Source organism: Pyxicephalus adspersus, chromosome 6, assembly GCF_032062135.1.
Source record: "Pyxicephalus adspersus chromosome 6, UCB_Pads_2.0, whole genome shotgun sequence".
In the NCBI taxonomy this organism is placed as follows: Eukaryota; Metazoa; Chordata; class Amphibia; order Anura; family Pyxicephalidae; genus Pyxicephalus; species Pyxicephalus adspersus.
Genome location: NC_092863.1, coordinates 103,797,151 through 103,812,438, shown reverse-complemented (window position 1 = coordinate 103,812,438; position 15,288 = coordinate 103,797,151). Strand labels below are relative to the sequence as shown.

Sequence of the window (15,288 nt, the reverse complement as noted above, 5' to 3'; positions counted from 1 at the left end):
TATGTTAGCAAATGTTTTCAATCATGGACCAGATCCATTCAAAGTGTGCTGGATCACCCAGGTTCACTGATGAAAGTGTATCCTCTCTAGCCTTGGAGAGCTTTAATAAATCAGGCCCATTCTGTTGGAGTTTTTCTTGTTGAAGATGTTTTCCAGGCTACTTCGTCATTTCTTCCTGCTCAGGGGTTATAAAGTAAGTAATCATGGCAAAAGTACATCCCCAGTCAGTCAGGATGGACACGCCAATAACTAATCTGAAGTACTATGGGTATTGAATAGCTGCCCCCTCATCGTCATGTTAATATCTGATCTATATCTACCCCACCTAACGTCGGGAGTCGCCTTTATAGAATTGGGCCAAATACCCATGTGACAAGGGTGGTGGAACTCTCCAGGATCTCAAGGCATCTGGATTTACCATCGGCTACGTACTGGAAGAGAAAAGAGGTAAAATGAGTCCCAAATATGGCATATCAGCATTAAATCAATGAGAAGAGGTTTCATAATGGCTACTTTGGAAAGCCCCTGGACTGGAGTACCCCCTCACTTCCTGTGACTGATATCTCACAGACAGGAAGTGGGAGAAACTTTGCAACGGGGACACCGCCATTAATAAATACCTGACAGTGGGTCTAGCTTTTCTCTATTCTACTTAATAAAATATAAATAAGAATAGAACTTAATAGAACAAATAATACAATTGTTGCTGAGTGAGAAGTTCACATTCATTATCTTCAGCAAGTTTGAAGCCTACAAGTGGCAGAGTTGAAGGTAAGCAATGCCCACGGGTTCTCTCAGCATTCTGAGCCCTGTATTACCACAGATGGCGTCTCTGGGGGTGAGCAGTGTAAAATAGGGCATTTTATCACCTCAGAAAGTCAGAAGTTTGTGTTGTGAATAGGAGGAGGCCTATAGGCCCAAATGTCTGTCAGCCTCCTCACATCCACCACACAAACTTGATATTTTTTTTTCATGAAACTTTATTAGTACACTGTTCAAGTGTACAAACTCTGCTTGTATGTCGTCAACAGCTTCATAAAGTTAATGTAATTTAATTATTTCAAGGATAAAAACTGCCATAATCAGTGAATATTATGGGTAAGAAAATGTAGGACCAAAACTCTATGTATGAAGAGTGGATTGCCATCCACAATATGGCGCCGTATCTCGGCGATATCGTCATAAGCCATCCATTCTCGTCATCAAACGGAGTCTGTCTTAGCCGGGTCGTGACGTCATCGGGTGGTGTCTCTCACACTTCAGAAGAGATGCTGGCGAGAGCGGCGAGCAGGGCTGGGAGAGCCCTATTGAGGGTGAGGGGGCACGGGGGGTGGCACTGATCTCTGACCCACACTGACACCCTGTACTGCCCACTTATTGACCTTTGACAACGTAACAATGAATAGATAGCTGCACTGACATTGCATGTGTCAACACTGACCTCTGACGTCAGTCTGGGGTGCCCAGCGACCTCTAGGCCCAGCTGGTGGTCTTTGCTGCCCCCTGACCCCCTGTACTGCCCCCTATGATATAATGTATAACTGCACTGACATTGTACATCCACCCTGACCTCTGAAATCCAATACTGGGGCCTCACTGATCTCTGGCCCCAGTCCAAGCTCCAATGTGACCTCTGACCCCTGGCGCTGGGTCTGTAATGATTTCTGATGGCCAGCCAGGGTCTGTGACAACCTCTGGCCTCTGTCCAGGGTCCACTGTGACCTCTGACCCCTGGCACATGGTCTGTGATGACAACCAATTAGGATCTATGACAACCTCTGACTCCAATCTTGGGGGGGGGTCACATGGTCTGCAATGTTTTCTGCTGACCAACCAAAATCTGTGCCTACCTCTGACTCCTAATCTGGGGGGCCACTGTGACCTCCTGGCACTGGGTCTGCAATAATTTCTGACAGCTAACCAGGATCTGTGCAAACCTATTATTATTAATTAACAGTATTTATATAGCAACAACATATTAAGCAGTGATATACATTAAATAGGGGTTGCAAATGACACACAGACTGGCACAGGAGGGGGAGAGGACCCTGACCCGAAGAGCTTGCAATCTAAGACCTTTTACACCTGTCCAGGGTCCATATCACATTCTCACCACTGGAACTGTCAAATCCTTGTTCTCAGCCAGGCTGGGTGTCACCAGGTCAGACTGTTTGTTATCTCACATATTTTCTCCTTCCTTCATAGGGCTCCCAGGTGAAGGCCACCAAGGTCTGGAACACAGAATTTCAGCGATGTGCCTCCTCCGGCCTGCCGATGAACACGGTGGTTCTCTTTGTACCCCAGCAGGAAGCCTGGGTGGTGGAACGTATGGGCCGCTTCCACCGGATCCTGGAGCCTGTAAGTTCCCATCTCATTAGTGAATATGAAGAAAAACATTTCAGTCCAACATCCTGGGATTGCGCAGAGCAGAGAGTATAGCTTTGCTGTAAAAATGTCAAATCTGCCCCCCACCCTACCCACCTTTCAGTCTTACGGTTGTGCAGGTTCCTCTCCTGGCTGAAAATGCTTACTTTGCTTTCACTGCACACTTGAGCTTCTCACTATATGCATTAGAAGCTGCAGCTAGTCATTTCCTAACTGGGGCTCGGCCAACACTATCTGGTTATCCATGGCCTCCCATTTACATTCTTCTGGATTGAGTCCTTTCAATCATGGAGGCTCAGAACCCCATGTGAGCTTTACCTATAGCTGTCTGCATGCAAATACATACCGTCTAAGAATATCCATTCCTGCAGTCTGACACCCACAAATTAAGGCTTATATATCCATATAACTGCTGCCAAGACTCACCCACTGCTTTTATTTGGGCTAAGGGCTATTAAGGGGGTACTTAGGCAGGATATTATAAGTCTTAGATTGTAAACACTTCAGGGCAGGGTCCTCTCCTCCTCCTGTGTCACTGTCTGTATCTGTCTGTCATTTGCGGCCCCTATTTAATGTACAGCGCTGCATAATATGTTGGCGCTAAATAAATACAATTTAATAATAATAATAGTAATAGTAATCTTTTCATTCTTATCACCCCCTGGCCCCTCCCACCAGCCATGAACAGCATTCATTTTTAACAGAGACCCAATATTGACATAACTGGGCCTACATTAGATATGTAATGAAAACAGTTTTTATTTACAGCTTTTCTGGCGTGTTTATTAGATGGGAAAAGTGAAACCAAAAATGGATAAATAAACAGATTAAACTTTAACTTTGAACACATTTTTTTTAGTGCTGAATGGGCACTTCGCCTCCTATTTATTTTTCCTTCTCCAATATTTTTTCACTTTTAAATTCAGACTTCAATGTTACAAAAAGGAATCTTCAAGTACTTGTAAACAGAACATCTCCTCTGTGTTATTCTCCACTTCCAGAGTCAACCAGTTATATATGAAGCTAGTCAGCTGAATTCAGGTTATGGATAGCCAGGCAAATCATTGTGAACTTGCTGCAACCTGTTCTGCAGGTTTTTACAATGACAAAGCAGTTGCACCCACACAGCCTATAAGTTTTACCATTGTCCTCATTATTATTACACAGTATTTATATAGAGCCAACATGTTGTTGTTATTATTGATATTATTAAACAGAATTTATATAGCGCCAACATATTACGCTGCGCTGTACATTAAATAGGGGTTGCAAATGACAGACAGATACAGGAGGAGAAGACCCTGCCCCGAAAAGCTTACAATCTAGTAGGTGGGGGAATTTACACACAATAGGATGGGAGATATGTAGTGCTGGGAAGTAGTGACAGTTTCAAAAGACAGAAGAAGACGGGTAGGCAAGTTTGAAAAAATTAGTTTTGAGTGCTCTTTTAAATGAAAGTAGGAGCAAGCCGAATAGGACGAGGACGACCATTCCAGAGAGTCAGGGCAGCTCTAGAAAAGTCTTGTATCCATGCGTGTGATGAGGTTATGAGTGAGAAAGTCATTAGTAGGTCATTGGAGGAGTGAAAAGCGCAGCTGGGGCAGTATTTGTGGGACAAGAACTGTGTAGTGATTTGAATTCAAAGCACAGGGGATGAAATTGATTCTAAGGTGAAATGGAAGCCAGTGTAGAGATCTGCAAAGAGATGCAGCAGAAGAGGAGCGGGGGGAAGGATGGATGAGTCTGGCTGCAGCATTCATCATAGATTGTAGAGGAGAGAGTCGGGTTAGTGGAATACCACAGAGGAGAATGTTACAGTAGTCCAGACGAGAGATGATAGGAGCGTGTACAAGGAGTTTGGTGGTCTCTGGGGACAGGTAGGGGCAGATTTTGGAGATGTTGCACAGGTGAAAGTGACCGGACCTGGAAATGTTCTGAATATGGGGGGTAAATGAGAGGGCTGAGTCAAAGGTGACGCCAAGACAACGTGCCTGAGGGGAGGGCCGAATAACAGTGTTATTAACAGTTAGATAAATGTCAGGGGGAGATTTGGAATTCGGGGGGGGGAAGATGATGAGTTCTGTTTTATCCAGGTTGAGTTTCAGAAATCTTGTCTGTAAGGCTCTTCAAACAATAGCAAAGGGAACAGATCGACTAGTCCGGGTGACTCTGATTTACTGCACCTGCCAGCTTAAGATTTTATTTTTTACTTTAAACCAACCAGAGATCTTAAGGCACGGAGCTTTAAGGTTCACCCACTTGACACAAACTGTATAACCAAATAATGAAATTTCATTTCTTTTGAAAATAAAATGGAGAATCCATGTCTATGGCTGATTTTGTACATACAGTGTTTTTGAAACCTGCAATATGTTACAGTGGTGCAGTGGTTAACACTCTGGCCTTTGGAGCACTGGGTCCTAGGTTTGAATCTTGGCCAGGACACTATCTGCATGGAGTTTGCAGGTTCTCCCTGTGTTTGTGAGGGTTTCCTCTGGGTACTCCGGTTACCTTCCAAGTTAGGTTAATTAAGGCTTTCCCCTAAAAGTTGACCTTAGACCTTAATGACATAAAACCAGGTACATTTCTAGTAATTTGTCTAAATATTTGAAGGGTGTTTCTTGTTTCTTTCAGTGCTCAGCTTGTCTGATCTTACTTGCAGGGTTTGAACTTTCTCATTCCGATTTTGGACCGAATCCGCTATGTGCAGAGCCTAAAAGAGATTGTCATTAATGTCCCAGAGCAGTCGGCTGTATCGCTTGGTGAGTGTTTGGTGTATTCAAGGATTGTTACATGACTGACAACCAGTATCGGGCCAGCTTTCCTCAACCATTGCAGAAAAAAACATTATTGCAGATTGCTATGAACTCAAGAATTATACATACATTTCAAAGTAAACCTTTTACTTTCTCCTTCCTCTGTGTTGTGTATTGAATGGCACAATAAGAGCAAAACTCCTTTACAAACCTCACCGTCTCTATAGTCCTGGTGGCAGTGTTAAAACTACATCTCCCATCATGCTTCTCTCTCCAACATACCATATATGGGCATGTATGCAGCAAGTGAGTGCCATGTCTAAGGGTTGTCTCAATCCGTTTTGGGCATGCGTATATATTTAAAGAGAATGGGTTATGCATTGGAGCATCTTAAGTGCTTCACTTTATTCCAAGATTTATTGTTGATATGCCACTTTAAAATATTGAAGAACACAAGGCTATAGTGTCTGGTGGACATAAAGATATACCAACACCCACAATGCAGCACTGCATAACCACAGCTGACATACATGGGGTAAAATGTGATTTTCAGGAGACAGCTTAGGGTTACCTCAGTATCCGTTAGACATTGAACTTGTAGGATCAACAGGTAGTTTGATGATCTGCAAGGTTTAGAAAAAAACAAAGCATATTCACCCCACTGTGCATGCTGCATAACATATTTTTTTGTGTATAGTTCCACTGTTAAATTATCAGCCAACTGCTTGGGTGCTGCTTAACTCTCGTGATTTTCATTACAGTTCATCTTCTTTGTTATTATTATTAATATTATTATTAATAAACAGGTTTTATATTGCGCCAATATTTTACGCACCGCTGTACAATAAATAGGGGTTGTAAATGACAGACTAATACAGACAGTGACACAGGAGGAGGAGAGGACCCTGCCCAAAAGAGCTTATAATCTAAGAAGATTGGGGGGGGTGTATCACAATATGGAATGGTGGGTAAGTAGTGAGGGTTTGGGAGACAGAAGAAGATGGGTAGACAAGTTTGAAAAAATTAGGTTTCAGGACTCTTTTAAATGAGCAGAAAGTAGGAGCAAGCCGAATAGGATGAGGAAGACCATTCCAGAGAGTCGGGGCAGCTCTAGAAAAGTCTCGGCGCCGTGCATGTGATGAGGTTATGAGTGTGGAAGTCATTAGGAGGTCATTGGAGGAGGTAAGAGTGCGGCTTGGGGAGTATTTTTTACCAGGTCAGAAAGGTAAGTAGGACAAGAACAGTAGAGGGATTTGAAGGCAAAGCACAGGAGATGAATTTGATTCTAAGGTAAAATGGAATCGAATAAAGAGAACTAGAAAGAGAGGCAGCAAAAGATGAGCGGTGGGAAGGATGGCTGAGTCTGGCTGTTATTTTAAATCATATCACTTTTATACATCTTGTAATTCTGTTTCATCTCCTTTGCAGATAATGTGACTTTACAGATAGACGGTGTCCTGTACCTGCGCATTATGGATCCCTACAAAGTAAGATCTTTTCCTGATTTTTGTAAACAAAAAATCCCCTCTTAAGCACTTGTCGGTGGAAGTGGGTGTCCAACTCCCAGTGCATGAGGTCAAAGGGCTCCGGGGGTAACTGGGGAATCTGCATTCTTAGTGGATAAAAGCAGTGAGCTGGTGAAGATTTTAGGATCGGGTCCACAAGTTTCGTACTAATTATGTGATTTTAAAGAAAAAGATGTTTGAGATAATTTAGCAGATTGGCTCCAGAATAAGGAATGCTGGTTTTACAAAGGTGGTGGTGATTTAATTATATGTTACATTTATTTTTTTATACAGGTGATTTGTGTAGATTTGTATATTCTATAAAATTTTCACCTCCCTTTTCATTCTCTTTGCTCACAGGCCAGTTATGGGGTGGAGGACCCAGAGTATGCAGTGACTCAGTTAGCGCAGACCACCATGCGTTCCGAGCTGGGAAAGCTGACACTGGATAAGGTGTTTCGGGTGAGTCTGCATGTTCTTCACTTTGGGGTAATCCAAAGACTTGTTGAATACTCTCTTACAGCAGTGAGAATTTATTCAATTTAAAGCCTAATTGAACTTTAAGTTTAAATCAGCTAAATACATTCTATGTACATCAATAAAGATGATCAAAATCTTACACTTCATTTTCTTTCTAAAGCAACCACATCTTAGGTAGAAAAGCCTGTCTTCTGGCAGCACCCTTGTGCTCTGTGTAGAAGCAGTGGCCTTTCTGCAAAGGTCTGACAAATCAGAGCTCGCCAATTATCGAAGCCTGCTGATTGGAGGCCTCTGGCTGACAATAGTTGGGGGGTTTAGCTCCTGCAGAGAGACTACAGCTTCCACACAGAAAACAATGGTCTTTCTCTGCAGGTGAGAGCGATTTCCACTAAGCCTGTGGACTTTGCTTACCTTTCCTGCACCTAGAATATATTTAGCGGATTTCCTTTGAGCATTCAGTTAAGTTTTAAGGCATTCTGTTAGTCTTGTTTGACTTTGTTACAGCTTTTATGCCAAGGCAATAGGACGCACCATGGAATCCATACAAGCCACACCGCAAAACAAGTCTTTAAATGTTCTGATTTATCCAGGTCATTAAAGCTCTCCATGACCGGAGAAGATAGACTATCATGGGTAATCTAGCAAACCTGGAATCGATTTCTCAAAAACTATTTTCTACTAGTTGGCAAATGTCTTCAGTCCTGGACCAGATCCATTTGTGCTGTATCACCCAGGTTCACCCATGAATAGTGTATCCTCTCTAGTCATGGAGACTTTAAACTTTCAACTAGACTTGTTCTTTGATGTTGAAGCCATTTTACAGCTTTTCAAGCCGTTTAATCAGTTTTGAGTTAATGAACCGGCTTGGAAAGCTGTGAAACATTTTCAACATGACACAAAGAGGGCTAATTAAATGGGACTAACTACTACTATATAACATGGAGCTATTTACGGCACAGAGTACATGTCTAGCATTTACCTTTAAATATGGACTGTTCAAAATGCTAGGTGTAGATAAGCACTTTGATGAAGCCGATAATGGGAAATAAACAGCCTGTCTGGCAATCGCAGTCATTGACAGTAACTATCAATGCTGCAAACACATTGCTTTGACATACGTCTGCCCCACACCACACTTTTTATTTTCAAGGGGCAAAATCTGTGTGCTATTTGATATCAATTTACCAGTTACTGTCAAATCTATAAAATAACTTGCCCTTGAAATTTATATTTTTCAGGAGAGAGAATCTCTGAACGCCAACATTGTGGACGCCATAAACCAAGCTTCTGATTACTGGGGGATCAAATGCCTGCGGTATGAGATTAAAGACATTCATGTGCCCCCCAAGGTCAGGGAGGCCATGCAGATGCAGGTAAATGCACGTTTGTAAGAAGGGGTAAAAACAAAACTTTTTTTTAATACACATGCAGAATGGTATACTATACCAGTATTCTCCCCAACCCCTTTTAGCACCCAGCTACTGGTATACCATTAGTGATCTGTGTGTGTTCCTTCAACATTAGCTGATGCAATTTAAAGTAATGTGAAGTCTTATGTAATACAAAGAAATCTGCATGAGGAGAGTTACAGCAGAATTGCAGTAGGAACAAAGGTCAAATGGCAAATTCCTCTGCATTTCCCTCACTTAATTCTGAACTCCAGATTGAAATGAAAGACACAAAATAAATGCCACTCTGTTATGGCGAATACATTCTTAAAGAATATCCCTAACTTAAAAAAAAAAAGGAAGGGAAATGAACATATTATATGCTTGCAGTGTTTTTTTTTTTCTTTAAATGTTTTTTTTTTATCACTTGCAATGTTCTTCAGAACTTGCTAAAAATATTTGACTTTAACAAGAAGAGTCAAGTCCCTATGACTCCCTATTGCATGTAATAGCCCTTTCTAATATTATTATTAGTAGTATTATTATTAGTAGTAGTATTATTATTATTATTATTATTAATATTATTATTATTATTATTAATAAAACAGGATATATATAGCGCCAACATATTACGCAGCGCTGTACATTAAATAGGGATTGCAAATGACAGACTAATACAAACAGTGATACAGGAGTAGAGGAGCCTGCCCCGAAGAGCTTACAATCTAGTAGATGGGGGAATTTACACACAATAAGAGGGGAGATATGTAGTGGTGGGAAGTAGTGATGGTTTCAAAAGACAGAAGAAGATGGGTAAGCAAGTTTGAAAAAATGGGTTTTGAGCGCTCTTTTGAGATGCAGAAAGTAGGAGCAAGCCAAAAAGGATGAGAAAGACTATTCCAGAGAGTTGGGGCAGCTCTAGAGAAGTCTTGTATCTGTGCGTGTGATGAGGTTATGAGTGAGGAAGTCATTAGTAGGTCATTGGAGGAGCGGAGAGAGCGGCTGGGGGAGTACTTTTTTTACCAGGTCAGAAAGGTAAGTGGGACAATAAGCGTGGAGGGATTTGAAGGCAAAGCACAGGAGCGTGAATTTGATTCTAAGGTGAAATGGAAGCCAGTGTAGAGATCTGCAAAGAGATGCAGCGGAAGAGGAACAGTGGGAAGGATGGATGAGTCTGGCTGCAGCATTCAAAATAGATTGTAGAGGAGAGACTAATAAAGTCCCTTCTAGTAGGGACATAGTTGCAGTTTGTGCTGGCCCAGCTCATCTTCTGCTTTTTGCCTAAATGATAAATTAAGCTGCTGGAGGGGGAATGAACATCAACACTGTAGTAATAAACTAAAGTTTTTTTCCTTTGTATTAGATGGCGAAGGGTTCTGACATTTGTCACTTTTTTATTATTAGCTGTGCCCCCATTATCAATATGCCACCTCATTTCTTGTCTGTTTGGTGGGTGTCAGATTTTTATTACCTGTCTTGTGTTTTCAGGTGGAGGCAGAGAGGAGGAAGAGAGCCATGGTGTTAGAATCTGAAGGGACCAGAGAGTCTGCCATTAATGTGGCTGAGGGTCAGAAACAATCCCAGATTCTGGCCTCTGAGGGTGAGAAAGCTGAACAGATCAACAAAGCAGCAGGTAAGTTTCACATGTATTCTGCACTGATGTCCCCCAAGCTATTGCCCCAAAGTCTACTTTGGTCACTTGGTAAGCATGACTGCTTACTGAAGATCAAAGTTCAATTTTCCCTCAGTCATCATTCTCTAAAGTGTGGTAATGAGACCTGAGCATTGTGTTGTCCGCCCAGGTCAGAGAGATATGTTCTGCTCGGAGGGTGTCTTTGACAGCCTGGCCACATGGGAAGTAGATTGAATTACCCAGAAAACCGGTGGCATCTTGTGATAGTGCCAGGGACAACTATGACCTCAAAGAGATCCTTTTTTTTTTAAACGAATACTATAATAATCGCCAAAGAAATGAAACGATTTCAGGGTTCAAGGAGTGCTCTATTCTATCATCATTCTATATCACATTGCACACATGGAGGGGGGTAGGCTTGTGTAGGTTAGGTCAGACATACAGGGAAGCACTGGCATAGGTGGGACACCCAGAAAGGGACTGTAAGGCTTTGGACACAACTAGAGACTGGCAGAGTGGGCACACACAGAAGAGGACTGGCATAGGTTAGAAATAGAGTGAGAGACTGATGTAGGTAGTGTTACACATACGGAAAGGGGCTTACCTAGGTGTGGTGGAGAAAGAGAAAGCGATGAGTGGTCTCAGACACATGGAAAGAGGCTGGCATAGGTCAGACATGCAGAAAGACACTGGTGTAGGTAGTGTTAGACACACTAGGGCTGAACTAGTTGGTGTCAGACACATATGGCCTGATTTATTAAAGTTCTTCAAGGCTGGAGAAGATACACTGTAAGGGACTGGCATAGGTGGAATCAGACACAAAGAGAGGGACTAGCATGGTAGGGTCAGACACAGACAGGAGGGTTGGCATAGATTTGTTTGGACATACAGAGATGGAATCATGTGGCTGATGCCTCACACACAGGGACAGGCACAGTTAGTGTTGACCTCTAGTATTACTTGGTTCTCAACCACGTAAAGGGCTGGCTTGGATGGGGTCAGGAGCACACTAGGAGGGACACCTGTTCGGACAGACAGGTACTGGTATAGATAGTGTCAGACTTGCAGAAAGTTAACGGCTTGGGTAGTGGCAGGTTTGCAGAAAAGTATCGGGGTCAGAGAGGTTTGACAACTTGAAAGAGACAGACATAGGTGGGGTAGACACACAAAAAGAGACTGAGAGGAAGTCTCTGGCATAGAGAGAGAGACTGGTGAAGGTAGGGTTGGAGCACAGAGAAGGACACACAGTTTGGACACACAGATACTAACATAATCCACAGACCTGGACTGAAGTGCATGACGCTTTAAAACAAAACCCTCTTGTCTCTCAGTGGTCCTTGCCTCCTTCTATCATTGCCTTGGCCTGGTGTATAAATCTTCATGTATCTTACCAACAGGTGAAGCCAATGCCATCCTGGCAAAAGCCAAGGCCCGGGGAGAGGCCATCCGGCTGGTAGCAGACGCACTTACACAACAGGTAACTTATAATCATATCACTGTAGACTTCCTTTCCATCATTCTTTAGTGTTTAAGTATTGGTTTGCCCAAAACTGATATTTTGGGATTCAACAGATCCTGGAGGAACTGCTTTTTTGCTGAAAAAAAGTCTTTGCACCAGAATCTTTGCATCTATTTTTTATCTTACAAAATCTGACTGACTTTATTAATTGTGTTTAGTGAAGATCCAGGGATTGTTTATGGGAAATTTATTAGCATTAGTTTACTATTAAATTATCTTATGTTTGAGGTTTATAGAGTTATAGATTTTATTTCAATCTGTGCCCTTCTAGGGTGAATTTCCTTCACCTCCTGCCCTAGAAACAGAACAGGAAGTGAGAAGAAATCTCCTTTTAGACAAGTGTCACCATTGGATCTCCTTCACCTTGTTTAACCTCCCAACCGTTAACCCCGTACTTTTTCGTATTCAAAAAAGTTGCAATAATTGATAACCCCGTACTTTTCTCACTCCCCACTTACCTGGTCCCGCTGTGCTCATCCAGCGTCGTGTCCGTGTTCCAGCGTCGTCCTCCAGCGTCGATCTCCCTCTCCAGCGTCGGGTGCCGTCTCAGTGTAACGCCCAGGTGGTTAATGATCTGGTGACAGTTGTAAACGTTTGTGTTTCCTATCACTGCCTGGTGAACAAGAAACACAAAGTGGTGAATCTCACCAGCAAGGGGCCATGGGCATTAATAACAAATCTGATAGAAAAATGTCAGCTCCCACAGTTACCCTTTTACTGGGATTCCTTGCAGACCCTCACTATGTTTCAGGGACTACTATTGCATCCCTATTGCATCCCTGAAATACTTTGAATGCATCGGATCCATATGGTGTCATGTAGTCCTGCACCACACATATGTCTTTTTTGAGATTTCAGTAGCAGATAGTAGGTGGAAATTTGAACAATAAAAACCTGTTAGAGGCTACCTGTTCCATGTTTTATCCTGCAGGGAATTTAGGTGATTGTACCAAAAATAGTGGCAGAATTCTGCTTTCCTGCCCAACCAGATCAGGCAATATTTTCATGGACGATCTAGCTTAGGTAGGGTATTAGTTTGCTGCAGTTAAATGGCGCCACTCATGGTGGTAAGTGGGTACTGCATGACATTATGATAAAGCATAGCCCGTTCTTTGGCTATTTAAAGAGTATGTAAATTGTAATACATAGCAGCTCACAAGTACTTACAGGTGGGGGCCACTTTATCAGGATTTTTTTTACCTTTGATCCTGCAAGTAAAAGACTTTGTGCCCTAAGGTGACAATTCTTACTATGTTAAGGCATCAGAACATACAGGGCAATGCAGCTTGCCCTGTATGGGGCTGAATAGCTGCAGGCTAGACAGAGAGGGCAGAGGGTGACCCCTATCCACTGCTGAAAGCGCCTACAATGGCAGCACAGGGCATTATGGGAAAAAGAAACGCCAACAAAGGCAGATCTGCTGCTAAGATCAAGGTGCCAGATACCAGAGGACACCATCGCTGGTCTTGTGGAGTCCATGCCTCAGTAGGTCAGCGCTGTCTTGGCAGCATAAAGGGATCCTGCACAATATTAGGCAGGTGATTTCAATGTTTGGCCAGATCCCTGTAGAGAATGTAATCGGCTGCCTAAAATTTTCTCTCATAAAGTTTATATTTCAAATCCAATTTATTGGCTTATTTTTGATATTATCTTTTGTCTCCCCAGCACGGTGACTCAGCGGCTTCTCTGTCCATAGCGGAGCAGTATGTCTCTGCCTTCTCCAAACTGGCCCAAGAATCCAACACAATCCTCCTACCCACCAATACCGGTGACGTCAGCAGTATGGTCTCCCAGGTTAGTGAATTTGGTCTTTCCTGACCTCTCAGGGACCCTTTACCTCCAAGGGTGCAGCTTGCAATAATCCTTTTCTCTTTCTTTTTATTCAGGCAATGGGAATTTACAGCACACTGACCAAAACCTTACCACAGAAAATCCCCTCAGTTGCCCCAGCACTTGAAAGCCAGACAGACCCCAAATATTCAGACACAGAAAACCAGACGCAAAGCTAATCGCTGACCCTGACTTTCTTCTGAGGCCCAGGATATTTTTTTTATTGTTAATTTAGACTTATATATAAATCAATTGAAACAAAGCTATTGTGTTTGTAGACACTTCTTTTTCAAGAGAATATCCTGGCATGCAAAGCCATTTGGTGGATTTATATAATTTGTAATTTAATTAAAGAAAATGTTTCTGCTTGGGATTCAACTTTAAATAGATTTATTGGAAAGATTTTGATAAATGCGTGGTCTGGTAGCCACTTAGCTTTAATTTTATTTTACCTGTTCATCAATATGCTAAAAGACTTATATTAGGCTCTGACCAGTCATCACAAGGCACGAGTGGCATTGGCAGCAGCAATGTAATTATTGGTCAGCCATGGTTTTGGAAAATGACTTCTCTAGAGCTGCTCCAACTCTCTGGAATGGTCTTCCTCGCCCTATTCGGCTTGCTCCTACTTTCTGCTCATTTAAAAGAGCGCTCAAAACGTGGCTCAGTGGTTAACACTTTGGCCTTTGCAGCGCTGGGTCCCAGGTTCGAATCTTGGCTAGGACACTATCTGCATGGAGTTTGCAGGCTCTCCCCGTGTTTGCATTGGTTTCATACGGGTACTCCGGTTTCCACCCACAATCCAAAAACATGCCGTTAGGTTAATTGGCTTACCCCAAAATTGACCCTCAACTGTAATAATGACATTTGACTATGGTAGGGACTTTAGATTGTGAGCTCCTTTGAGGGATAGCTAGTGACATGACTATGGACTTTGTACAGCGCTGCATAATATGTTGGCGTTATATAAATACCATATAATAATCATATTTTTAGTGATGGAGATTCACTGATCTAGATGAATGCCCTAAATGGGAATGAGAAGTTCACATAGGTTTAATTTGACTGCATTAGAAAGTTAGGACAGCAATGGAGTTCTGTTGATGACAGTTTGGAATTTGCACTTGACCTACTTTGTGTTGCAGAGGAGACATTAAATATATTGTGATCTTCCCTCATTGACAAGCCATGCACTTTGAGCTCTGCACACAACATTTCAGCACCCAACTTGCACAGGATGAAAGGGATCTTGGGAGTTGTAGTTTATCATTGGTATAGACCTTAAATGCCCTGTAGGATACCCCAGCTCGGGAGCTCCAGTTGTGTAAATGATAATCTGCTCTAATCTAATAAAAAATATTAGAATGCCCCATTTCAGTGTTACATTCAGCCCCAGCTTGCTGCTTAGACAACTAATGCTGCTGCTCCTCCTGGTTGGTTGTTGACTGTGAGCATGCGCACTACAGCAGAACCTGAGGACCCACCCCCTGCAAATATAGCATAGAAGGCTACAATGATAAACCACTAGAAATGTTTTCCCTTATTGCTGGCCTGGTAAAATGAGTCACATGGCTTAGTACTTGAAAGCCCCAACTTTTCCGGTACTAAACCCCCATGTCTCACCGTCTAGTTTCTCAAGCTGATGATCTTGTAATGACTGAAAGAATGATGGTAAAGCTTGGCACATATAGGACGTTATCTCAACATGACCAAGCCTTTTGCTGAGACTGGATCCAGGGTTCTGAGAAGGGAATTGATCCAAAAACAGAAACTGGCCCTTATCTGTGCTTTA

The 15,288-nt window shown here is 42.5% G+C and overlaps 1 protein-coding gene across 1 annotated transcript; it reads left to right on the top strand.

The window, feature by feature from the left end:
• The first annotated feature begins 1,200 nt into the window (after positions 1-1,200).
• STOML2 (stomatin like 2) lies at positions 1,201-13,758 on the top strand. Its single transcript, XM_072413546.1, has 10 exons — positions 1,201-1,313; positions 2,206-2,358; positions 5,048-5,147; positions 6,570-6,628; positions 7,007-7,108; positions 8,365-8,499; positions 10,003-10,147; positions 11,545-11,624; positions 13,332-13,460; positions 13,553-13,758. The coding sequence occupies exons 1-10, from the start codon at positions 1,269-1,271 to the stop codon at positions 13,673-13,675; spliced, it is 1,071 nt and encodes a 356-aa protein (XP_072269647.1). The 5' UTR covers positions 1,201-1,268; the 3' UTR covers positions 13,676-13,758.
• The last annotated feature ends 1,530 nt before the right edge of the window (positions 13,759-15,288 follow it).